The sequence below is a fragment of the Thunnus albacares genome, chromosome 4 (genome assembly GCF_914725855.1).
Source record: "Thunnus albacares chromosome 4, fThuAlb1.1, whole genome shotgun sequence".
NCBI lineage: Eukaryota > Metazoa > Chordata > Actinopteri > Scombriformes > Scombridae > Thunnus > Thunnus albacares.
Window position 1 is genome coordinate 5,038,844 of NC_058109.1, and position 27,030 is coordinate 5,065,873.

General features: G+C 41.5%; 2 protein-coding genes and 1 long non-coding RNA gene across 9 annotated transcripts in view; 2 read left to right on the plus strand and 1 right to left on the minus strand.

The window, feature by feature from the left end:
* The window catches only part of chd6 (chromodomain helicase DNA binding protein 6), a 107,331-nt gene extending 96,177 nt beyond the window's left edge, over nt 1-11,154 (plus strand). For 5 of the 7 annotated variants that reach the window (XM_044348036.1, XM_044348037.1, XM_044348034.1 and 2 more), the window contains 7 exons: nt 90-241; nt 394-672; nt 1,619-2,257; nt 2,663-2,902; nt 3,120-3,254; nt 3,458-3,562; nt 3,790-11,154. In XM_044348036.1, the coding sequence (XP_044203971.1) occupies nt 90-241; nt 394-672; nt 1,619-2,257; nt 2,663-2,902; nt 3,120-3,254; nt 3,458-3,562; nt 3,790-5,082 (2,843 nt within the window). In that variant the 3' untranslated portion in view covers nt 5,083-11,154. The remainder of the gene's footprint in view (nt 1-89; nt 242-393; nt 673-1,618; nt 2,258-2,662; nt 2,903-3,119; nt 3,255-3,457; nt 3,563-3,789) is intronic. The other 2 variants (XM_044348039.1, XM_044348040.1) reach the window with 2 other exon arrangements.
* Nucleotides 11,155-12,043: 889 nt separating this feature from the next.
* The window catches only part of rspo4 (R-spondin 4), a 45,528-nt gene continuing 30,541 nt past the window's right edge, over nt 12,044-27,030 (minus strand). Inside the window, exon 5 of the mRNA XM_044350244.1 lies at nt 12,044-14,097. Coding sequence (XP_044206179.1) covers nt 13,964-14,097 — 134 coding nt within the window. The 3' untranslated portion in view covers nt 12,044-13,963. The remainder of the gene's footprint in view (nt 14,098-27,030) is intronic.
* LOC122981498 lies at nt 16,361-25,445 on the plus strand. Its single transcript, XR_006403252.1, has 3 exons — nt 16,361-16,525; nt 24,415-24,533; nt 25,009-25,445. It is a non-coding gene; the product is annotated as an uncharacterized LOC122981498 (long non-coding RNA).

Genomic DNA, 27,030 nt, shown 5'->3' on the forward strand with positions numbered 1-27,030 from the left:
AAGAATCAAATCATATTGAAAAATGCAATGCTTCTAAAAACGTTTAAGGCAAATATGTTGAGTTTAAACCCGTCATCCTCTTCATTCAGTGCCTGTCGTGGAAGGTTATGCGGGCAGTCCCAGGTTTGCAGCTCCTGTTTCCATTTGTGAGATTCCCGACAGCCTTCATGACACCCGGGAACCGACCATCGCTCAGCTGCTACAGGAGAAAGCACTTTACTCATTTTCTGAGTGGCCAAAGGTACTATTTATTACTCTGATACATGTTTGTTGAGGTATTTCTAGAGTTTGTTTGCATGCCATCAAACTGCAGAGAGACAAACTTGCACCCATTCACAGTATCTTCTTCATGCCCCCTGAGTTTCGTATTTGTTGTCTTCTCGCCCGCTGTAGGACCGGGTGATCATCAACCGCCTGGACAGCATCTGCCACGCCATCCTAAAGGGGAAGTGGCCTTCATCGAGCGAGCAATACGACTCTCCCGGCTCCATGGCCGCCAACTCCTGCCTGGCCAACAGCTTAGCCCAGCACCACCACCACCACCGAGCAGGCTTCCTCCCCACCACCGCCACCACCACCACCTCAGGCTCCGTCCCAGGCCAGGCCAGGGTTCAGCAGGCCAACCCTGGACTTGGGTTTTCAATCCCTCCCCCTCTCACAAGACTACCTAAGGTGAGAACATCCCCGTGACTTAACGAACGACTTATCTCCCTTTTGTTGTACATATCAACGTTTCTATCATCCGTCTACATTTATCTTCGCTGTCTCATGCCATGGTTCATACAAGTGGTGTCCAGTTTCTAGTGCTAATAATGCTAATAGCTAATAATGCTAATGCTAATAATGCTAACAACAACAACAAGCTTAAATTTTGTTTTTTTGCTCCCAAAGAGTATTATTATTTAAAACTTGTCTTACATAAGTAAAATGTACATTGTTGAAAACACTCAAAGTGAAATAATAAAAATAGTAATAATAATAATATACAAATATTTTTTAGCATAGTAGTCCAGGACAGATAAATCTTGCTATGTCAGCGCAGGTATCTGCAGGTAGCACTGGGCACCTCTAGTTCACGCCATCGTATTGTTGCTTTATTGTAAAGTTTCCTGTCTCTGTAATGTGTACTGTTGATATTATAAATGTTGATATCAGACTTGGGCAGGTAGTCTTATTGTAAAAAGATTCTTTTACTTAGCAAATGTATATAAAAAAAATCATGAATGCATTTGAAGGAGAGGAATTTAAATTATGACTAATTATCTGTACAGTGTGTTTTATCCAAAGGCTTTGTTTCCAAAATGTTACACACTAGAGACCAGATGGGTTGTACGCTGTTTATTTAATTCCATATTTTATACCTTCAGAGGTAAACAAAGCAGGAAAACTCAAGTGCCTGAAAACCAGGTGTTGAAAGCAGCTTCCAAAGATGATATTTCATTACCCAGAGTCCATAAATCAATGTTAAAATATAGTTTAAAGATATCGGGCTCATGTTTTTTCCCAGGTCTGGTTGACAGCCGCCACTGTGTTGTCTCAGTCCATATGTATGTTTAACAAAGCCATCATCTCTCTCCCATTCTTGTCTACCCCTCACCCACCCTGTTCACCCTGACAGTACATGCCGCGGGGTGGCGCATGCGGGCGCGGAGCTTGGCGCCTCACCTCCTTGCCTCTCTTACAGGAGAGGCTGGTGGCTCCTCCCTACCTCCCCGAGCTCAAACGAGCGGGAGGTCGGAGGTCATTCGACTATGAGGCCGCTGCTGCTGCAGCAGCTGCCAAGGTGTTAGCTGGGAAAACAGCATCGTCATGCCACACCGCCGCCACCGCGAGCTCCAGTGGTGAAAAAGTGCCGGTAGTGGCCCCGCCCTCTCATCGTACAGGAGCCATGTTGATTAATGGTTGGCAAGAAACAGCTATTGATCTAACCAAGTCGTCAGGAGAAATAAGCACCAGCAGTGGCATTGGGACAGGTGAAGCTGTGGTTGCACCGGGAATCAGCCACCACGGTGCCAGTGCTGGCAGCACACACAAGCTGCCGCCGCCCCCTATCACGGCACCCTTATCAGGCTCTGTTGGAATCGACATGGCTGGGATACTGCAGGCCGGGCTCATCCATCCTGTAACGGGGCAAATAGTTAATGGGAGCCTGAGGGGAGATGATTCTTTGAGAAGGAGGAGAGGGAGGAGGAGAAACGTGGAAGCACTGTACTCAGAGTTCACCAAGAGCCGAGGACTGCACCTCCCAGAGACACAGGTGGGTAGAGGGAGGAAGGACGGAGGATGGGGATGGGGGATGCTGAGAGAGAGAGAGGCGTGGATAAATGGGAGCGAGGGACAAAGAGGGTATCAGAGAGTATAGAGACCCAGGTGTGTAGAAGAATGAGAGCGATAACTGATGGACAGGGGGAAGGGACATGAAGAAATCGATTGAAAGAGACGTTTGATAGAAAATGGATGTTTTCAAGAAAGCATTTTCAGTGTAAGAGCAGTTAAATGTGTTTCAGTGTGAAAGGCAGAAACCTCACCTGTGGCATTTTGGGGAGAAAAGTCATAAGTTAAACGATTAGATTCTAGAGAAAAATCCTGTTCCCTACTTTCAATTTCCAAACGTTAAAACATCAGCACCTGTGTGTGTGTGTGTTTATATCTCTACCTACAGAGCCGAGCGGAGGTGATCAGCCACTCCTCCGTTTCCTCCTCCACCTCCTCGCCGTCCCCTTCTCCTTCAGAGCGACCAGCCGGCCCTCCCACACCGTCCTCCTCCTCTACACCCACCCCCACCCAGACGCCTCCTCAGCCGGAGATCGTGGCCATCGACAGAGAAGCAGCCAGCAAAGGCCTGATCGAGTGGCTGAGACAGAACCCGGGCTACAGCATGGATCTGCCCGCGTTCGCTCACGTAAGTATTAAAATATAACCGAGCAAGTTTGTCTGAATAACCACAGTGAATCAGATGTACGTGTTAAAAAGAATGATGATGTGTGTGTGCAGCTAAAAACATCATCTGTACTTTCCATATTTTGTTTTTGTTTCCCACTTTTTCAATTTTAAAGGTGCTTTTTTTTTTTTAGGACATACACTACATCTAATTGATTAATTTCTCTTCCTGTCTGCAGTCTGGTCTCTTACACGGTTTCGTTGAGCGTCCCAAGCAGAGGAGGCATCGCTGTAAAGACCCCACCAAGCTGGATATCAACTCTTTGACGGGGGAAGAGAGGGTTCCCGTCGTGCACCGAGGCACCGGACGCAGGGTAGAAAAAAAAAACACACACAAACACACTCAAGACACTCACATCAGTTAATATGTGTCTTTGATAAAGCTCAGTCAGGAGTATCTTGCTGCTCAGTGGCGCCACAGCTCATCGGCTAACAATCCAGGCTGCAAAGTTGACAAAACTTTTACCTGAATCCTCCATCATTGCTCTGATGTCATACTGGTTTTCTTGCCTTGCAGCTTGGTGGCGCTATGGCTCCGGCCATAAAGGAGCTTTCCAGGTGGCTGGACGCTAACTCAGAGTACTATGTAGCTCCAGACTGGGCTGATGTGGTCAAACACTCTGTGAGTATAACACACTTTAACAATGGTTGTCAGTGTCACATGACCTCCTGCTGCAGACGTAAACACGCAGGATTATCAACTTAAATATTAAATGATGATTTTTAGTGTTCAGCTTAAAAAAAACACTCGATTTTTGCTGTTATTGCCTCAAATTGATATTATTTTATTTTGTCATACTTTAATGTAGCGTCTCATGACTTTAACCTCTTCCTCTCCTCCTCCTGCAGGGTTTTCTCCCCGAGGGGAAGTTCTCTCGGATCCTGACGGAACCAGTCAACAGAGACCCGAGCGCTCGACGCCGTGGACGTCGTCCTCGCAGCGAGATGCCGAAGCCCCTCCTGTCCGTCTCTGACTCCTCCTCATCCGGCCTCGGCCCTCCTCTCTTCATGAACGGCGGTCTGATCGGCAGCATGGACTCCATGGTGGCCATGCAGAACCTCCGTGGCGGCATTCCCGGAATCCCCATCTCCGGGATCATGGCAGCTGGATTCACTCACGGATTCCCCGCAGCTGTCTCGACGGGAGGAGCGGGAACGTCCGCGGAAGACGCCAAGAACGGGTTGAGTATGTTACCCATGATGCTTCATGGCATACCGCACCCCCATGGGGCTGCGATACCGCAACACGCCTTGTTCAGCGTCGGCGCGATGATGGCGCACACGCCACCGCCGCCGCCTCCTCCTCACCCAGCCTCCACGTCCTCCTCCTCCACCACCTCTTCTTCTTCTTCTTCTTCTTCATTGTCCGCTGCGAAGGTCACCACGACAACCGCGCCCTCTACATCCGAGGCGGCCAGCCCCTCGTCGACGACGCCCGCCGACAGAGAGAGCGCCGCCTCTTCGGCTTCTGGTGGCGAGAAAAGCCACGAGGAGAAGGGAGCGGCAGAGGGCAACAAAAGAGCGGCGGGGGCGGAGGCAGCAGCGGCGGCAGCAGCCATCATTACCTCCACCAGCAGGGCCCACATCGGCTCTGCGCATCTCGGAGCCGGCACCGGCAGCCATCTTACCTTCAACCCCTTCCTGATCCCGAGCATGTCCCACGGCCTGCTGTACCCACACATGTTCTTGCCGCACGGGGGCATCATGGCGCTGCCCGCCATGCCGCCCGGCGGCGTAGACGGCTCCCCGGGCAGCCCAAAGAGGAGGAGGAAGAGAGGGCGGGAGGACGGGGAGAGAGAGGAGGAGAGGGAGAAGGAGAGGCCGGCGACAGGAGAAGTAGAGGAGAGCGAAAGTACAGTTAAGGCTAGCGTTACCTCCCACCCAGCCTCCTCCTCCTCCTCATCGTCTCCCTCCTTCCCCTCTACCTCGGCTCCAGAGCCCGGCCCGCCTCCGACCGAAGAGCCCCACGCCGGGCAGGGAGACGGAGAGGACGGGCCCGCGGAGCCCCAGGAACTGGACTCCCATAACCATCCCGAGGGAGCGGCAACGGAGGAGAAAGAGGAAAGATCGGAGGACACAGAAGGAGAGGCGACAGAGGAGGAGAAGCAGGAGCAGAGACAGGTGGACGGAGAGGAAGGGTAGACGAGCAGAAAACTGCGGAGGACCGAGACGAACCACTTCCTGCTCTCTACTCCTGTCTCCTCTGTCGCTCTCTTTCTCGACTGAGCAACAGTGTAAAGTTTGTGCCGTGTCTGTCAGTCAATGTCCATGTAAAGACTTTTATTATGATGATGACTAATAATAATGATTATATTCAACTCGGTCATGTTTATATACCAGGACCCCACCCACCCTCTCCCACCACTCCCTCCTTGTATACAAAAAAAAAAAAAAAAAAACCTAGTGTAAGAAACGATCTTCTGTGTATTCTTCCCCCTTTATTCTGCATCGAGACTGAGTCGGGAGGGACACTTCTCAACAGGAAAAACACACACACACACACACACACACACACACTGCAGGCGAGATATGCTAACCATGAGCGGCTTTAGCGGTAATATTTTAAAAAGTTCAAAATGATCCAAGATGGTCTGTCATGCGGCTTGGGTTCGGTGTGTTTGCGTGGACACGGAAGGATGACTGAAGAGTTGTGGCACGGCTTTTGTCAGAGGTGGGTTTTTTTTTTTTCTCAACACACAGTCAACACAATTCAGCTCAACCGGAGTATCTTCACCTGAGCACTGTCTTCTTATTTTGACACACTCCACTAAATTGTGTGATATTTTTTTTTTTTTTTTTTTTTGGATTTCACTTTGTGCAATGCTCAAAAACCCTGCAGGCGAGATTAACCGGGAAGTTTGTCTTTTATATATATATATATATATATATATAAGACTTGAAGAGTCTGAACTAGCATTCCCAGATACATGTGACACTAAAAAAACTCCTTTTTACTAGTTGATACTGAGGGAAAACACTGGTAAACATCAACCGAATATGCAAAGAGCTACTCTACCAAGAAACCAGACAAGCAGCCCAAAATACATTTTCATAGTCTCTAAAAGTCTCTAAATCACCTCGATATGACTCCAAGTACATTTATTACATGTAAGAATGCTGCCAAATCTTTTTTTTTACCCACTAAAATTGGCGAAATGTGACTTTAATGTAGACTAGAAGGTCAAAAAAAAGTCACAATAGATGTGAGGTTAATGAATCATAGCCTGCCCCAGTGTTTTAGATAGTCATTCATATTTTTTATTTTAATTATAACTTTAGAAATTAGAAATCAAGAGCAGGAAATGTCTAACAGCTCTTCACAATAAGAGGAGCTCCACTTTTCTTTTTTCTTTTGCTTTCATCCATAAAAGCAGAGAACAATCATGAGATTATTTTATTGTTTTTAAAGTCATGTAGAGATTTTTGTTTTGTTTTATTTTATTTTAAACTCCGACACAAAGTCACTTTGAGAGATTTCCCCCCCTCTTCCACGTGTTCGGGCCTAATCAAAAGAAATGTAAGAGAAGAATTTCATAGGTAAGAGCTCATGTCAGGCCACCAGGGGGCGGTAGGAGTCAGATTTGATTGTATCCTGTCCTGCAAACACTGAGGTGGAGGGAAAGTGGGAGAACCAGAGGAGAGAATAGATGTTTTCTTTTTTTTTTTTTTTCATTTTAAAGTCCCAAATGGATTTAACTTCCAGTAAAAATCAACGGCTCATCAGAAATGGTGCAAAAAATAACTGCTGCAAAAAAAAAACAAAAAACGGTTGCAATCATGACCTGTAGCATCATGTCGTTTTTTTTTTTTTATTATTATCTTCTGGCCATGATGTCCTCCCCTCAACTTTTCTGTGTTCAGAAAGATATTATGTGTGCGTAGTCGACCATCTGTCCAGTGAAAGGGAATAAGTCTTTTTCAGGAATGAAGAACAGGAGGAGGGATACATAATGGGGTGTGAATCGCTCGGGCTGAGTGCCTCGTCGTTGCTCTTTCGTCTCGTTTCTTTTCCTCAGATTCATATTCTGCAGACCAGCAGGTCGTACTAAAGAGTTTCAAAAATATGTAAATCTGTCGCTGTATATTGCTTTTTTTTAAGTGCACCGTTTATTTCTTTCGCCTTTATTTTTTTTTTTTTTGTTTGTTTGTTTGTTTGTCCATCGGGATTTAAAAAAAAAAAATACTTGACATATGCGAGATGGGGTTTTTGCATCGAGGTTAGTCCCAGTGTTTTCTGTATCAAACAGACCGTACTGTACATTAAATGGATGCAAGTTGCTGGTTTTATTCAGTCTTTTCATAACAGGGTCTGTATTTTTTGGGGGGGTATATGTCAAATGTTTCTGTTTATGATGTTCACTTCTTTTTTTTTTTTTTTTTTTTTTTTTTTTTTTTTGTTTTCATACATGAAAACATTATTTTTGCACAATGTCTTTTATGTGAATGTTACCCTGTCTTTCCTTTATGTGTGTATGTGTGTGTGTGTGTGATAATGGGAGAGAGAGTGTGTGTGTATGTGTGCATGCATGCGCACACATTTCCGTTGTGGAGCTGTGTTTCTACTCCTGTCTCGTCCTTACAGGTCACTTTTTTTTCTTGTTGGGAAAAAAAAAAACAAAAAAAAAAACATAGTTGTTGCCTTGTCACAATTTGTGGCTATATATAATTTATTATACTTTTTTCTTTTTGCTTTGCCAAACTCTCACCAAATATGACATTCTTTCTTTAGTTTCATTATGTATTATTCGAAGTAAAATGCCTTATTTAGCTAGTATTTTTTTGTTTTTGTAAAGATGTTCTGTTACATCTCCATATAGGGACATTTTATCGTGTTTGTGTTGACCTTTGCTTGTATGCGTACACGGCCTTGGTGATGTGCATTATCTTCAAAAGCCAACAACAGTAATGCAAAGGTACCACTGTCAGAATCACTTTGTTAATTCCCCAAAAGTCAATCAGTCACCCCCCCCTCCTCCCCCCCCTCAAAGCACAAACGGAGAGTTAACAAGAAATGACTGTTTTCTTACCAGTGCCTCTAAAAATGACTTTAAATAGTTTCTTTTTCTTTTTTTTTTTTGTGGGTTTCACTAACGCACTACAGCTTACTGACATCATGTTCCTGTTGGGACATCATCTTTGGGAAAGTGATTAACATATGAGAACGGCAGGAATGCCACACTGTTCATTAAAGGGAAATTCTGTTTTGTTTTTTTTTGTTTTTGTTTTTGTTTTTTTCTGTTCAACCTGGATTTTATCTCATATGTTTGTCTGTTAAAACTATCAGTCAGAAGGTTTTACTGATCATCTCCAGCAACATTTCAGTCATAGCAAAGAGAGTGATCCTCCTGCAGCTTTTGGGAAAAAACAGAAAAATTAGTTTGAATCTGACTAAAAGTAAACATATAAATGAATCTACTGTAAAGCAGATTCAACTTAACATAGCATAGTATAATAGCCGTCAAATGAAACTGACCTGTAATTAGTTCAGAAGTCTAATCAGTGTATGATGATGATGTTGCGATTTATATTGATGTTGATAATTATATCTCTAAACTGAGTCGAGCGAAGCCGATCACAGAGAAAAGTCTTTACGGGCTTCAGTTGAAGTGAATATTGTTCTGATAGAGTATAATGACTTCGCTCTGTGCCGAAAAGTAGCAGCAGACACAAAGATGTTTCATGTCTGCGAGTATCTGAACTGCAAAAAAAAAAAAAAAAATAGAAGGACGAGGTCGACGCTGTGCAGATTTCACTGATTAGTAATTGAGGGAGGGGGGGGGGGATTGTTTTCTGCTGTTACTTTCAATCAGACACAATAACAAATGTTCGGGACCATTTCTTTTGGTTGAAAAAAAGCTGTATGAGGTTTTACACTCGTCGACCCAATCGGCGTTGTTCTTCCTGTAGTCGAAGGTGGAGAGTAAAATCCTGACCGATAGCTATAAAGGACAAACATTTAAGAATAAAAAGGTTGAGAAATAGCACGAGCTGCTGCACGAGGCCTTCTGTTTGGAGCAAATCTAGGATGATAATGCACATAAAGTATGTATCAAGTATTTTGATTGTTTGTTTGCTGGGATTCCTGTAAAAAAAAAAAAAAAAAAAAGGTATAATTGAATCAGAAGAGGAAGTTGTGAATCACAGCTAAAGTATCTGAAAGTTATAAAATGTTACAAAACAAAACTTCACTCCACAGCCCATGTATGCACATCATTTCCTGTTACTGGCTTGTTCTTGTGTAGAAACTTGAAACAAACTCGTAGGTGCAGTATGTGACGACAGTCGGAGCGTCAGACGGCCCTGTAATTGTCTGTTCATGTCACACCATGCCTTCTTTAACAGTGTTTTCTGTTCCATAGAAAGTCCTTTTTTTTTTTTTTTTTTTGGTTAACTTAAATGTTCTTCTGAACAGTCACCTCAAAATGTTGTAAACGTTTTATCTCTTTATCATAAATAATGTATTTATTGTACAGATCTCGTCTTTACATCGTTGTCTCATGACTGATTTAATGGCTGCCTTTTGTTACTCCGGAGCATCTCCTGAAAGACAAAAGCATTTTGGTTCACATGGAAGTTAAACTATCTGCTTTTCAATGTAGTCTTTGTCACCTGTTAATCTGCTTTTTTTTTTTTTTTTTTTTTTTTTAAGATGTAATTACATTGAAATTACATGTAAAGAATCCCTGGAGTACCTCTTCTTTATTTTCTCAACATAGTTAACAGTTTCTCCAAGTATAAAACATACACTCAAGTATTTTTCTGTCTGTATTTAAGAAGAAGACTGAAAACTAGCAGAAACTGCAAACCTGAACAAGAAAGCAGGCGCAGATTTTCTTTTATAATATCCAACACAACCATTGGGACAGTCTGAGAAATGTTTATTCCCATCTTCTTCGCTGGTTGTTGGCGTGAACACTTAAACCAAACCCCAAACCATTTTTCTTCTACTATTTTGTCCCCAAATGACCTGCGCATGTGTTTGAGAATCCTGGTTTTTAGCGCCGAGATTTCCACCATCACGCTCTCCTCGGTTTACGTGAGGGTCCGCTAGGTTGAAGACTGGCCTTCGTTTATGTCAGAAAAGATCCCTCCACCCCCCCCTGCTCAAGTGTCCTTAAGCGAGACGCTGAGTCTGACGTTTGACCTTCCTGTAGAAGGAGGCGAGTTTCAGTTTGATTCGTCATCAAAATCTAAAACAGAGAAAAGGAAAAAGACGAATGTAGCGCCCTTTTTGATATGCACAGCCTCAGAAAACCAGAGTCAAACATGATGAACCAATGTGTCACTTAAACGCTTAAAATCTAAACATCAAAATTTACAGCAAATTGGTGTAAAAAAACTGAAAAATCCCTCGTGTCCGTTTTCCATCTGATTTCATTACAAACTGCTTTCAGACAGCGAAAGATTTTTCTTGGCCGAAGAGGCGAATATATAATAAGAATTACAGCTCCTGGGTTTATTTTTTTTCCCCCCCTCCCCTCCTCGATGTAATATTTTGATGTTCTGTGGTTTAAGACTTCACAAAAAATCATATCTACCATTTCCACAAAATGAGAGCGTGTCACAGGGGCAACCTGATTATAGAAACAAGACATCTCATAAAAATGTAATCAAACTATGATTAAATTTGTTTCAGTCATAAATCTTTCTTGAGTTACTTGAGTTTTATTTTGAAGAAGCATGCTGAAGGGAAACTGATCATCTGTTTAGAGAGAAGCAGCGCGCACGACCATGCAACATAAAACATAAAGATTTGCAGGTTAGAGCAGTTGATCAATAAATGAGAACTTCAACACCCCCTCCCCCTCCCCCTCCCCCTAACCCCCCCCCCCCCCAGTTCATGACCCTAAACCACCGACAGTAGCTCAATATAAAACTAAGATAGGGCGAGTCGAATAACGGTCGACTGTTCACAGCCCCGCTGAACCGAGTGCAATGTAACTCACAAGGATATTCTTCTAAAATAAAAAAAATTCCCCAAAAACAAAACAACAACAAAAAAAAAAAAAGCGGAGAAAAGACAAATAACTGTCTGATCCTGAAGTCAGAAACACGGTCATTACTAAGTAAGTTATGTGGTGGGGTTTTTATCTTTTTCTTTTTTTTCTTATTTGTAACTATAGCTCTCTGTATTCCCATGTGGACCAATCTCATGAGTCAAAACATGGTATGTGTGATCTTTTATTGTGCAATAAAAGATGACTTTCAACTTTCTTTTTTGTCCTCGGTGGGTAATTCATTCATTAACTGTGGAAATCCTGTCTGTAATCGCTGCTGTTATTTATTTATTAGATTTGTGTGAAACGTTTCAGGCGATCGTGCAGAGGAACGGCCCGACTTCTCTTTCCTTCTTTCCTGCAGCATCGAGCCCGCGATGCTGACGAGGTCTGTGCAGGTAAAGAAAAGGTCCTGCGATGTAACCGGTAACGTGTTTAGACCTTTTTTTTAGTGTGAAATGTGCAGTTGTAATATAATCAACACAAATTAACTTGTTTTTTGCTTCCAGGATCGACTTTTACTGCAGCTTTTAAACTCTTAAACAGAACAAAACTTATTTAGAAGCTTTAACTTCACAAATAATGTTTTTTTTATATGATACGTCTCTATCATTCACATTTCTTGAATGTCTTTATGCTGCTTTGGCTCTTATTATTACTTAGTCTAATTAAGTGCAGCTATTTTCAGTTTTACTATGCATTAACACCACTTGCTGCTTGAGAGTGCCCACAGTTTTGTACAGTTTTATTAAGAAATGGTCTTTTGGTTTGCAGATCTGTTAGTTTTATCTTGGAAAACTTGAAGTTTTAGTGAGACAGAAGGTGTTTTGCAGCAAAATAAAGGAAGATAATCAATAATAGCCACCATTGTTGAGCAGAAAAAGGAGAAAATCAGCAGCTACTGTGCAGAAATAATCTCAATCACACATGATCTCTTGTGAAGAGTTGTACAAATGCACTAAAACAGTGATGAAGAGGAGGAAATATTTTACTGTTTGGACTCCTCTGCTGCCAAATCCACAATCTGAATGTCACAATGTTAGGAAACGAAGCATCTTTCAAGTCTCTAAACGGTTATGGGCTCGCAGTCAGTAAAACAACATGGCTGCAGCTTCAAAATATACATTTATTGAAAACATACATTCATGTCAAGGAATAACATCCCCCATTCGTCTTAGAAAATATTGATAAATATACAACTGACAGAAGCTAGCCGACGAACAGACAAATGAACTTTTCTCATCTGAAGAAATTACATAAAAAAATCCACTTTTTATAAAAGGAAGAATACCCACATCTTCATCATGCTACACATTAGTTTTACTTGTGCAATATTAAATAAGACAGGCGGATAATAATAATGCTGGTGAAAAAAAAAAACTGAACACATTTAATTCCTACATTCATTCTCTACAGCATGTTTACAAATGCTTAAACTGTGATTTAAAAGACAAGATCTGAAGTTAAACTCTGGCAGCGAATTAGAGTGAGAGTGAATTCTTTTTTTTTTTTTATCTGTATATACAGAATTTCTAATTGAAAAACATAGTGACACCTACTTTATTGAGATGATTTAAAAACCAGAGTCGGAGAGTTACTGAATGATGATTTTCTTGTTTTTTTTTTTTTATAAAGTTTTACTTCTCTATTATGACCTCTCCAATTTGGAAAAAAAAAAACTCAGAAGAAACAGCAGATAATATATCAGCAAAACCACAAATTCAGAAACAATAAACTGCTGTTCAAACAATGAAGCTTATTATCATCTGTCATTCAGCTTATTACTTTACTTCAACCACCCGACAGTTACCTGTAGGCGACACCGCACATGATTCATGATTCCTTCATGTCTTTTAAGAGGAGGACTGAGGACTTATTGCAGAGTTAAACTATTCAGATACCAGCTGCTTTTGATGCAGCGTAATCAGCAGCAGGTCAGAGAAGTGAGCAGGTTTTGGAGTTGTTGGATTGTACAGTTACAGGATTTTTTTGGGGGACTATTTTATATCTATTTTGGAACATTTGTTGTCACAGAGACGGATCTACAGGTGAGCCTGGGTAGACGCGGGCCCACCCAGATTGACAGCTTGCCCACCCAATCAGATTCATGAAAACTCACGTCAGAGTTAGTTTTCATGAGTCTGATAGGATGGGACTAACCTATCACCCTACCACGCTGTCAGAAGGTGGTTTCGTGTAGCTAGCAGCTAAATGAAAGTTGGAAACTATGGCTAAACATCTTTTAGCTGCTTTAAAAAAAAACAACGCATCTAGAGGATGAGGCATGTTTGGACCAGTCGCAGCAGGATGGTTGTAAGAGACTTTTTTTCCGCAATAAACCAGATCCAGATGCGCCTTAGATCCTCCATGTTGACTGGACGCTTGAACAACTTGATGCTTTTGTCTTTTGAAAGAGAACTAATCGACACTTGGGATTACGATGACATAAATCGACCTTTTCAACTAAAAAAAAGCCCAGAAGACTCGGCCTTCTGTAGGCGTAGTATCTGCGGTGTTTATTTTATTCTGGTTTCTATGAGTTAGTTCTGAATTGTAACGTAACTGCCGGCCCATCAAGATTTTTTCCAGTCCAAGTTATTCGCCCCGTTCAGTACAAATTTCACTTCGTTGTGAGAGAGGTTTGGGGGTTAATTAAGATTTTATTCACCTCTACGGTCCAACACACGAGACCAAATTGTTCTGATTCTTGATAAATGCTGGATTTATTCATGAAGACAGGTTTATTTATCGACTGCCACCAAGCCGCAACATTACTTAGGAGGGAAAATGTTGACTCACTTTGAATGTAAGAATTTCTTAGTCATAATATCTACTTGTTTTGCTCATTTTGAGTCTCCAGTAAACAATATTCTGGTGTTTTTATAAATTTTAGATTGTACAGGCTGATTGGAAATATGATAAACAACGATTTGGTCTCAGATTACAAACACTGACGTCAATCGACTGATATTCCAGCATGTGTCAGGTTGTGGTGAGCTGTGTGTCTCGGGGCGTCTGTTTTATCCTCAGGGATCTCCTTGCTCTCCGGTGGCGCCTGTAGTCCCGTTTGACGAGTTGCCGACGCTGTCGTTGGCGATCGGCTGTAGTCGTTTTCTGTCCCTCTTCCTTCCAAGTCCTCCGTCTTTATTCTGTCTTCTTTCTGACGGATAAGAAAAGCAAAGAGAAAACAGTAAATAGCACAATTTTTTTTTTTTTTTTTTTTTGGATCCACAGTTTATTTTTTAGGTTTTTGCTGATCGCACGTCTGTATTTGGTTACAGTTGCGTAACCGCATACTTTGTAGTATTGTATATAAACAACCTCACCTCAAGCACACATGTAGCATCAGCACAGTAATCCTCCTGTCACCCTCTTTTAACATCATTTACATATGAATAAGGCTGACTGAAATCGAGACGCACTGTGAGGGAATGATGGGAAAATGTTTTGTCTTTTAGTCTAATAATTGCAGAGCACTCCAGACATACACACCATGCACACTGCAAATATTAATTTGTCTCCACATATCCCCTTTTTTTAAAGTCTCTCGGCAACCCGGTCAGCATCGGTTTGGTGGATTTGCATGTCAAAAGATGTCTTTAAAACTAGTCTAAACTTGAGAGTTCCCATAAAAGTGTCTTGAATTGGTCTAACAGGAATGTGCATGTTTCAAGAACCAGAGGTTATCAGACTTCAACTGTGCAACAGCAGACCTGAGTGATACTCAAACAGCTGGTCCGCACCTTACTTTTCTGACCTCAAGATTACAAGTTTGCCGACATTACGTATCAAAAAAAAAAAAAGAAAAAAAAAAAACTGGCAAAACCTTGGGGTCAGTTTCTCTAACTGCCTCCATCAATTGTTCCAGTTTCATCAAAAGATTGAGAAAAATGCGCAAAACTGCAGGAAAGCTAACGAATACTTTTTCACGCACTGTAAATGTTTTTCAGGTGTTTGGGAGCCTTAGATTTTGATCCAGCATAATTACTGTGAAGTATTATGTGAACTGATGCATTGGATTCTGTGGGTTGATGGTTGGCGGGGAGAGTCCAGATCTGACAAATGTCAGTGAAATATTCTTGGTGATGTATCGCTGCTTTGAGAGAGGATTTTTTGGCAAGTATACAGAAACAGAAAAACGCTCTTTACTTTTCAACACAGATCTGATGTGTTCTATATTATGAAGATAAGTGACATCACATTTTATATCATGTTAAGAGCCTGAGGACATCAGATGAAAACTTTGATGGGTCTGAACTTGATGAATAAGTGTTCTGATGTTTCACATTACATCACATCAGGTTAAAACTTGTCCATATATCTCATATAGCTGTCTTATGCTATGAAAGTAGGTTTTATCCTAAATGGAAATGTGGTTTTGATGTTCAGCGATGAAGAAGAGAGCTTCACTATTTCTAGCCTCGGTTTAAAATATACAGCACTGAAGCTGTTTTAGTGGTTGGTTGGACATTAGAGAGTAGAAATGAATGCAGGTAGAAAGCAAGAAGAAAGACTTAGTAACTCCTCTAATTTGGGTCCAGAAATTGTGTTTTGGTCCACTGGCTTAACTGCCACAGACAACAGAATACAATAATTATAATAATAATAATAATCAAGTTAAAAAATAGAATGCATAAAGTCAAATGAATAGCAGCTTCAGTGCTAAAGCCTGACTGAAATTCCTCTAGAATATTGTTTTCTGTAAGAAAGGAGTTTATTTGCACTGAAACTGTCTTTTCATGTATCTTACTAATGAATGGAAGGTTGGATAACGTCTAAACTGGTCAGTACATTACAATCAAGGTTGGGTTTCTTTAGTAAAGGTTTTACAACAGCTGTTTTGAAGGCATCTGGGAAGATGCCTGTTTGAGGAGATATATTAAAATGTTGAACACCAGCTTAAAAAATGCTGTAGGTACAGGGTCAGTCCATGAGGTGGAGGTCAGTTAGTCAAGTTAGTGTAATACAGGTGAATTTTCCCATGTATACATCATTTTACAGGATTTGCTGAGATCATCTGTGTTGTTTACATCAGCATCAATACTAGCTCTGATTGCTGTTATTTTGTTATGGGGGGTTTAAACCTATTATGAATATTCAGATCTCCATTCAGGATCATATTTGGTGATGCCAAGTGAGATTAGCTCTGAGAATTCCTGTAGAAATAGTGATGAATATCCTGGTGGCCGATATAATGTAATGATGAGTACTGATTATTCTGCTTTTGAGCTCAAGAGCGAGATATTCAAATCATGTAAAGTCACCCAAGTCAATGCCATCACACACAAACTGTGTAGAGAAGATGGCTGCAAGCCCTCTTCCTTTCCTGTTTTGTCTGACTGACTGATAGAAATTATAGTTTGGAGTCCTTGATTGGGACAGAGACATCCTCTGAATGCCTTGGGTGATGTGAAGCAGAGGGTCAGGTGAGGGGAGGGAAAGATGGAGGCTGTATGGCATCCCAAGGGTATGACGCAGGTTGGCACTAAGTAGTCTGGATCCTGTGATGTTTGGGTGAACCCTATCAGGTTTAAAGTGGTCTTTACAGTTCCAAGATATTGAAATCGTCAATAAACTTCATGCCATGGGTGAGTCACGCCGATGTCAGCCACGTATTCAGGCCAAGGAGTCTTTTAAAAGATTCGATTCCTTTCTCCAGAGTTGGAATGAGGCCAGAGATGAATACATGTTGTGATTGACAGTCACTCAATTTTTCCAGTAGCAGAGAAAAGTCTTTTTTTCAGGATCTCAGAGCCAGTGTTGATAATAATCATCATATTATTTGGATGTGTAGAGAGCATAATCGCTCTTAGCTCCCCGACAGATGTGCCAGCCACAGTTAGATTTGCAGTCTTTGCCATTCTTGCATGCTTGGTTATAGAAAACCTAATCAGAATAGTGTCTGGCTCATGTGTGAAGTTAGCATTGTTTCTTCTGGCCCTTGACCTAGCAGTGGTTTTGGAGCTATTTCTTGGGTTTTGGTTAGCCTTAATGCTAGTGGTGTGATTAGCTTCCCTGTGTTCAATGTAGTTAGCCATGTTTCTCCTGGCCCCCGGCCTAGCATTGGTTTTGGGGCTGTTTCTTGGGTTTTGGTTAGCCTTAATGCTAGTGGTGTGATTAGCTTAAATGGGTTCAACATAATTAGTATTACCACACATTTTGTTCAGAGTCAGTGGATCGTACCTATTTTGTAGTGAGAGTTTAAGTGATGGAGTGAGCTTTGGTGTTTTCTCATTTGATTTCATGCTGGATTTGCCTCACAACTAAGTCCTGGCTGCAGTTGATGCTTTTAGTGTAGAGTCGGTGTGGTGCCAGTAAGAAGCGTTATTAGGGAATGCTGGTTTGGGAGCCTCCACAGCTTATCTAGTGGCGTTAGGACATATCCAAGGAAGCGTGTCAGCCAGGTCCATGACAGTACGCTATCCGTTAGCGTCTGGTGGCTCGGCACCTTGTACAGTAGCTGCTACAGAATCAATGATAGCTCACTGTCATATTTTTAATGCAGCATCTCAATTTCTTTTCAAGCTGCATTATCCTCTCAATCAGTTGCTCACACTCTGTGCAGTTTACTGATTTTTCTGGGTTTGGAGAGATAGCTTTTACATTGTCTTTTGCCGATCTGAGAGTATGCTAGGATAGGCTAGGCCAAGCTAGCACCTAAGTCTGTGGTAGGGCTCTGAAATGTTCCTGTGTCCCGAAAGTAAACTTTTGTTCCATTCTGTGATTCCACCATAGACATTTTCGTTAGCGCCAGTGTAACCAGTAATAGCTGTCTTTGGAAGAATATTTAGGAATTTAGAAAATGCAAGAAAAAAGCGCAAAGCATATAGCAAGCAAAGAGCTCAGGAAAACACATCTGCACTACAGCACAACTGGAACTGGGACCAATATGTGTGTTCTTTTTCCCTAATTCCAACAATGTAGCTAACTCAAATAATAAAACATTCAGTAGATGTTTCAGACAACATAAATCCACTATGCAGAAAGTATTTTTCTGACCAATACTGCAATTGCACTTGTGCTACTTTGCACTCAAGGTCTGTATTTGATGCTAAAATGATTAATGGATTAGTCGATCAACAGAAAATTAATCTGAAAAGATTTTTGTGATTAAAACATTGTTTAAGCAATATTTTAGGCAAGACTTGTAAAATTGTATATTTTATACTTCTCATAATCTTCTATGATAATTAACCAATTATCTTTGGATTTTGGACTGTTAGTCGGACACATTCAAGACATTTTGAAAAGTAACCATAGGCTCTGGGAAGTTGTGATGGACATTTTACATATTTTGCTAACATTTTACAGTCTGCAGGAATAATCAATTAATGGAAACAATAATTGATAGATTAATCAATAATGAAAAAAATGGGAGCTGTACATAGTATCAAACATCTACCAAACACAATTACAATCTTTTCTTGTCTTACATGAAAAAAGAGGTAATTATGCATTTTCTTGTTCCCATATCTTATCCTAATCATAACAGTGACATTCAAAAGTGTTATTCTATTTATCGAGAACAGCCACATGCTGGCAGTTCTTCACCAGTGGTACCAATAATAAACTGCTGGTACCTGTAAGTCTCGTAAATAGAGATTAATAATAAGTGACCACCAAATCATCCTGTCGTATTGACAGCTCTAAGCTTTAGCTGCATAAGCTATCATTTTTGTTAGTTTCAACCACTTAAAAATCTCAGGTATGTTTGAAAATTGCAGGTTTTCGAAATGAATGCTATGTCTTAATTCAGTATTTTCTCACTCATAAAAATGAATCAGGTTTATAATTAATCAGGGTGCAAGGGGGATACAAATTGCTATGGATCATATTCCCTCCAAACTCTTTCAAACCATCTCACCCGCAATCATGCCTGTGATTGAGCACATAATAAATTCTTCTCTGGTTTCGGAAACATTCTCTACAATGTTTAAGCAGGCTGAGGTTACCCTGTTGTTGAAAAAGCAGACTCTAAATCCATCTTAATTTTAAAAACTACAGCCTGGTCTCGCTACTTCCTGTCTTATCGAAAATGTTCTAGCGTGCAGTTTTCACCCAAGTCTACTCAATACCACTACTACTACTACTACTACTACTACTAGTACCAGTACTACTACTACTACTACTAGTGATAATAACCAGTCTGATTTCAAAAGTGGTCATTCCACTGAAACTGCACTACTGTCAGTAATAGACACCCTGAGGTCAGCAAGAACTGATGCCCAGTCAACAATTCTCATCTCGCTGGAACCACCAACAGGCCTTTTCCGTACACATGTGCTGGTTTGACTTGACTCAATTTGACTCAGCACGTCAGTCCAGCGCAGCGGGGATTTGCATCCCCATTACAACAGGGCTACCCACATGAAGGTGTGTCTTTAACTGATGACACGCTTGTCTTGAGTCAGTGATGTTTAAAAGCAGCGGGCTGTATACATCATGGCTGTGACTAGTGGTCAAAGGAGCAGCTGTAAAAAGGCAGATAAACACATTTGATTTCCTATAAATTCTTTATAATAAAAGTCCCCTGTTATTTTGTTATTTAAAAGCTTTTAATATGGAGCAGCAACATCAGGAAATGTTTTGATCAGCAGTAACTTAACACGGCTCTGACACGGCTGAATGCGAACAGGAAACAGTAAAATAAAGTGATATCTGAAAGTACAAACAAGGACGCAGGAGAGAAACTAAACTTCAAAGCAAAGAGACTCAGTTAGAAGCTACAAAAGTGCTGAAACCTGAACACACACTTTTAAAAATGTCTTTCTGTCTGGTCTCCAGAAATGACATGGGTTGAGTTTCGCAACATAGCTTGTTTGAGGGTTGGCTGCAGCCAGTGAGACATCATCACAACCCACTTAGAGGCAGGTCAGGCGTGCTTCGGCACAACTCCGGAGATGGTCCATCTCAGGCGCAACTCGGCACAACTCAGTGCGTTTAAACTTGTAATGGAAATGCAAATCAACATGGCATGGTTTGACTTGGCACAGCCAAAAGTGCCGATGGAAAAACCCCAAAAATCTTCCTGTCCACCCAATCTGAACTAGGCATCTTGGGTACAACACTATTCTGGTTTGAGTCCTGCTTCACAGGGCAATCGTTCAAAGTAGCATGGCAAGGAAAAAAATTCAAGTGTCACTTTCTTTCTGTTATGGATATTCCATAACTGACCAGGACAACAGAATGTCAAGCTGTACTCTTCTGTTCTCTCAAACAGAAGATAACACATGTTGTTTAATAAACCAGGAGCCTCACAGGCGAACCAAGGCCAGAATGCAGGTCATCATCAGACGCAACAAGACAAACCAAAGATACAGATTTAGGTCATAGGTTTATGATTCGGAACTGACGAACTAGTTTCTATGATTGGCTTAAAGGCTGGTTTTGGACTGTGAGGGTCAGACGAGTTTGGGGACACCGTACGAACAGGAGGTGTCCCTTGAGTCGCTCTCCCTTGCAAGGTTCTTCATTAAAGTTTTCCCAGAATCATCATACGAAGTTTGGTTTGGTCTTCTCTTCTTCAAACTGACAACTGCCAGTGCATCAGCTCCGAAAATCCACAACACTTTCCACTAGGGTACCACAAGGATCTCAGCCTAGTCCTCTTCTCTTCTTAATATATAACACCTCTCTTGGTCAAATTATCTGCTCACATGGTTTATCTTACCATTTATTTCTATGCTTATACCCAGCTCTATCTGTCCTTATAGCCAGATGATCCTACTGTCTCAGCATGGATCTCAGACTACCACACTAACTGGAACGCCATCTTCAACTCAGTCTCTCAAAGACTGAACTCCTGGTGACCCGTATGATTGGGCATCAAGATTAATGACAACCAACTTTCACCGAGCATCTGTTGCATCTGTCGTTCAGCCATGTTGCTTTAGACTACATAACATCAGAATGATCAGGTCTTATTTAACTGAATATGCTGCTCGACTTCTTGTACAGGCAGTGGTCATCTCTTGCCTTGACTACTGTAACACCCATCTAGCAGGGCTGATTGTACAGTAAAACATCTGCAAATAGTCCAAAATGTGGCAGCATGTCTTCACCCAGCCATGCACAGCTCATGTCACTCCACTTTTCATTACTCTGCACTACTGGCTCCCTGTTGCTGCAGGCATTAAGTTCATGTCAGTCATTCTTGCCTGTAGAGTGGACACTACCACGGCACCCCCCATAAACTCAGGTTTATGAGCCTCCTCGTTCACTACAATCTGCAAATGAACAATGACTGGTCCCAACATCACTGGGACTCAGGAAATCTCAGTCCAAACTCTTCTCCTGTGAGGTGGAATGAGTTACCTGTGAAGGTTGGTTTATGGTTGATCAGAACTGGTTCATTCATAGTGTTGCATTCTGTTGTTTACCTGAAAAGTGACACAAATAGTTGTGTCATGAATGAAAAAGAAGAGCTAGCGAACAAAGTTCAAACCCTGGCTACAGTTTCATCTCTGCACAGCTGGCCAATCACTGTGTGAAGTGGATGTGAATGTCGGCTCATTGGTGTCGTTAAGTTACAGAAATGGCTCTGCACAGCCTGCCCTCTGAAAGGTGTGTGTGTAGGGGGGGGGGGGGTTTCAAAGCTATTTGACCATCTGACAGGCACATCTGAGGAAGAATACTGGTGGCCTCAACTAAATTGAGGGCGGTTGTGGGGTTGGTGGTTCAATCCCGAGCTCCTCCTTTGTCAAAATATACTTGGGCAAAATACAGAACCCCAAATTACTCTTAATAATAAGGCCAGCACCTTGCATGGTAGCTGGCATGGTAAATCATCAGAAAGATTAGGGAAACACTGTGGTCTACTAATGTAACTGCTGGTAGGAAACTAACATCATGTGCTTTTTGACCCAATCATGCACCCCAAACATTGTTTTGTTGAGCAATAACGTCACATTACCACTGCCTTCACCTCCATCTGAGATAATCATTATAATTCCTATCTACTGAAGTGGGTTCAGCAGGGCCAAAGTTTGAAAGCAGGCAAATAACAATTATTTAAGACAGAAATCTAAAACATTACAGTGAACAGCCAAGCATTAGCCACTCATTACATTCTACGTTCCCCTGCTGGGATTAAGAAAAAACTAAATGGACCTCTTAAAGTGATGTTGGGAAAAACACTAATGATTCAGAAAGAATTATGGTTTCCTTCTCGTTTTTGGCCCTCTTACTTTTAGCTTTCTTCGCCTCTTGTTCAATCCAAAACATGTGGAAGAATGCTGCACACAAATTATTACTGAAATATGCAGATGGTCCTTTTTACTATGTCGTCTGTATTAGCTCACATCTATCAATCTGATAGATTCACATCTATCAATCTGATTGATAGATACATAGGTTGGCTTTGGGCAGCTCCATACTAGAGTAGTGGTGTTGTAACTGCCCTGCTCAAGGGCACATCACTCGCATTTAGGGGGGGGGCAATGCTGGAGTTCCCCAGTTTGCACCCACAAACCAACGCAAAAGTCTCAAACTGACAAGATTTTGATCTCAAGCCAGTTGCTCGCATGACATCGTAGCCGCTAGTGCAGCAGTGAAAACTTGATTTCATGCTGGAGGTCGGGTCGCAGATTGCTTCTCACACGTTCCTTTGAATGATATTTTTTGTTGTTTATCTCTTGTGTCAGACGCCAAAGTGATGAGAAGGAGGTTCAGTTCTGTGTGTTTACATCAGACCGTCTCTTTTCTCTCCCCCCTCTGTTATAGGAAGGCTGCAGTGCCACGCCATAATGCCCCGCTGTCATCTGCCCTTCATTAGTAATGAGAGCCGGTCTTTAGAGATTGGGTTTTTAAATCCCCTCCTGTCTCCTCTCCTCATCCTCTTCTTTAAAACCAATCAGCTCTTCCTCTCCTTTTCCATCTACGTCTCCATGCACTCTTTCTCTCCTCTCCTCCTCTGCCATCACTTCATTCCTGTAATCTGTACTTCATTAGCATTGCTGTCACAATGGCTATGATTTTGGATGCTGCGCTGATGATTGGGAATTAAGACAGGCTGTCCTGAAATGCCTCTGTACTCTCTCTGTGTGTGTACATTTAAATTTACATATATCAACTGTACGTGTTAACAGCATTTACTGTATGTATGCTCTCCATAACACATGTATAGATGTATGCATAGCCATACTTGATTAAATAACCTACTATACATGTGTAAATGTCTTATAATGGTATGTTTTGGTCTTTGTTTATCTATGCATTCATAAGCACTACATACAACTTTTCTATGGACTGTGACTGATTCAAGGTATTGTGGGGTAGCAGGTGGTTCAGGATTGAAAGATGAAACAATTATGTCCTGCAGATGAGACAGAAATGTGCTTAAAAGCTTCGATTTGCGAGTGACAGAAAAAGCGACGCAAGATGTTTTGTCTTTACCAGCTGTGGAAAAAAATGTCAGTGGGGGGATATTGTTATTGTAGTTTTAAGATTCCTTCAAGATTACATGTACAAATGAAAATTAAGTGCTGCTCGGCACTAGTCATGTAAGTCGTTGGATAAAGTTGTTGTTTGCTTATTACACAATGCTTGCTAAGTAACAAGCTGCTACACACACAGCGACAAGCAATAAGTGGCATCTATCATCGCTATGCTGCACATTATCACTTATCAATTTACCAAATTGTCTTTAAAAGGGGACATAGCATGCACATTTTCACATCTAGATTCATATTCTGGTGCTATACTGGAATATCTTTGCATGATTTACAGTTCAAAAAACACTTTCACTTCTTTTTCTCGTTCTTTACTCAAAATGGAAACTTCTCAGATATATGCGTACATGTTTGAGCTCGTATGCGAGTGGACAATGTGAACAACCCACGCAAACACTCTTAGCAACAAAGGCCTATGGATATGGATGGCCGTCATCAGGAGGAGGAAGTAGAGTTCAGGGCAGGTTGAAGCCCTGACTTTTGACTTGCAGGGAGCATTTTTACGTATGTTCACCTCTTGGAACTTTGACCATGTTTAACAAAGATATGTGAGATAATAACAGTATAAACTAACATTAAATCACAAAAAGCATACGTCCGCTTTAATAACATTGCTGCTGTAAATATGCTAATGGTAGCACGACCTCACTGTTAACTGAAATTCACGGTCAAAGAAGTTGGATACATCCATCACCATTTGGCACAAAATTTGGCTCAAAATCAAAATCTAAATAAGACAATTGCTCAACAAAGTGGTGACAAAAAAGGCAATTTAGTTTTTATCATCATTCCCTGCTACCTTGCCCACTATAACTCCTGTATTGTATGTGTATGTCTGCAGCTGGTCCAACTGGTCCAAAATGCTGCTGCGTGGCTCCTTAGTGACAAATTAGACCACATCACCCCTGTGCTAGCCTCTCCTCACTGGCTTCCACCGCATAGAATTGATTTTAGGGTCTTACCACTTGTCTTCAAGGATCTTTGGGAGCTAGCTGTTTAATATATCTCAGATCTCATAACCCTTTCAGGTCTCCTTCACATCTCGTAGGTGACCTGAAGTGGTTGGCTATTCCACAGAATTACACTTTTGCTGTTGTGGCCATTCGACTGTGGAACCTCCTGTCCAGCCTCCTCCTCCTGGCATCAGGTTTGTCTCTGCACCCATTTCTACCTCTTAGCTTTCAGCTCTCTTACTGTTTAAGTGTAAAATCATTGCGTTAGTAGTGAAAATCAATCTGTCTGCTGAGAATCTCCAAATGTGATGGTTTTGCAAGATTACGTGCACCTCTACAGTTTAGAAAAACTTTAAAAACTGTTAATATTGAGAACAGGTTTTGTGTTACTGAGCTGAAAGAAGGCTGATTTTTGGAGTACATTTTTGAGATAGCATACAACATTTTTACAGAATGATATATTTTAGAAAGTCAGATAAAGTTTTTAATAAGACATGTTTAAATAAAGTATTGGTTGTTTTAGTGAAATACTGTACATACCTGATGTATGCCAGTATGGTGCCACTAGATGCACACAAGAGTCCAAACTTATCGCTAACCACAAGAATGCTAACAGACATTATGACCCTGAATTGAGACGTATTGCTTTTCTTTGCTCTTATTTTGCAGGGTTGGAGGAAACCTGGCTGCTCATCCTTCTTTGTGCCACACTCTCTTTGGTACAGTACAGAACAGGTGTGCAGGACAGCAGACGTGTGAGGTCGGGGTGTGAAAAGAACACTAGCTGGTGACGTCAACATATAGCCTGGATGGAGCCATGGAGGAGATCTGCATCTGCGATGAGCGGATGAGACGGTGCCCTGCAGGAGCCTTGAGGAAGTAACTGAAGGAGATAATAGAGGTTCATACACGCCTGCAACGCTGACACGCCGCTATAACCAACACGTGGGAATGTAAAGAGCTGGAGCCTCACCAAGACTGCTTTGGACTTTAAAACCTCCAATCAGCGCCCAGGACAGCCAAACAGACAATCTGTTGGGGACTTTTATTGGGACTTTGTCTTATTTTAACCGAAGAGACTATTATTCCTGAGGAAACCGTTTTAAATAGTGCACATTTTAGAGTTTTTTCTTTGTATAATAAACTAATATTTCACTGTGCTTTCTGTTAGAAGGTATTAAGCCACACTTAACACCCGTGACATTTACATCCAACAACGCTCACCTCTTCACAGCTGTGTCTCAGGAAAGTAAAGTCCACTAAGTGGAGGATCGGCGGTTCGATCCCTGGCTCCTCCAGTCCGCATGTCAAAGTATCTTTGGGCAAGATACTAAACCCCGTGGCTGCGCCAACAGCGGTGTGTGTGTGTGTGTGTGTGTGTGTGCGTGTGAATGTGCATTAGATTAGATCTTGATGTGCAGGTTGGCACCTTGCATGGCGGACTCTGCCATCCGCGTATGAATGTGTGTGTGAATGGGTGAATGTTGACAGGTATTGCAAAGCGCTCTGAGCGGTTGGAAGACTAGAAAGGCGCAATGTAAGTGCAGTCCATCCATTTACCATTTACTCCTCTTTCTGTTACAATATGTTCCTCTCCATGTTTTTTTTCACTTGCTCACACACACACACACACACACACACACACACAGTGAACCAGATGGGTTATAGCTGGTATGTCATGAGAGCAAACCATCCCTCAGCCATCTTAACTGAATCAAGCGCTACGCTGGAAAACTGCCCTGCTCACCACATAACAACCTAACCTCAAGCAGACTACACACATACACATGTGTAAACTCACTCATCATGCATGTACACACACAGAACTACAAATGTTGTCCTTGTGGCTATTCTGTTGAATTCCATTTATTCTGTAAAACCGGAACACTAAATGTACGACCACATCACAAACTCTCGAATGGATGCACTCAGTGTTTGGAGGATTGTTCCGATGGTCAACTTTTCTGTTAAACAAAGAAAACAGACACCAAACTCTGACATGTGTTTCCAGTATACTGTTGACCTGAGTACTCAAAGCCAAAAACTTTCAGCATAATCTAAAAGCAAGGGTGCCTAAAAGATCCGACCGCCAGCGACGCCGTCGATCTTCACGCTACGTGAGACGGAACGCTGACATAACTATAAAGTAATGTTATTTTTAATTTGAGTCTGATATTTTGTTATTTCTGTTGTTTTGCAAAGATTCTGCAGAGATTAAGAGCGCTTAAAGATGAAGTCAGGGCCTTTCTGGCTACAAGAGATGCAAGAGAGTATGAGCAGATGAATGATACTGCATAGCTTTTTGGATTTGGCTTTCTTTACAGACATTACTGCAAAGCTGAATGAGCTTAACACTGACCTTCAGGGAAAAGAGAAAAAAACATAACAGAAATGATACGTGTCATCAAGATTTTCAAACAAAAAAACTGAGAATCTTTTCCTCCTTAACTTGAATGCCACGAATGCTGAGACGGTTTTGAGATTGTCCTCACCAGAAAAACACAGCTATAGGCTAATATTATTGACCAAATCAGCTAATGAGCTTATTTTTTAAGTGTGAACTGCCCTGTTCAGTCATAATTCTTACACTCATTCAAAGGATCCCTATTAAAAATGTCATGTTTTATTGAAAAATGTATCAGCCAATCATACATTCTTACCAGATTTGCTTTTTTCTCAAATATCACTATT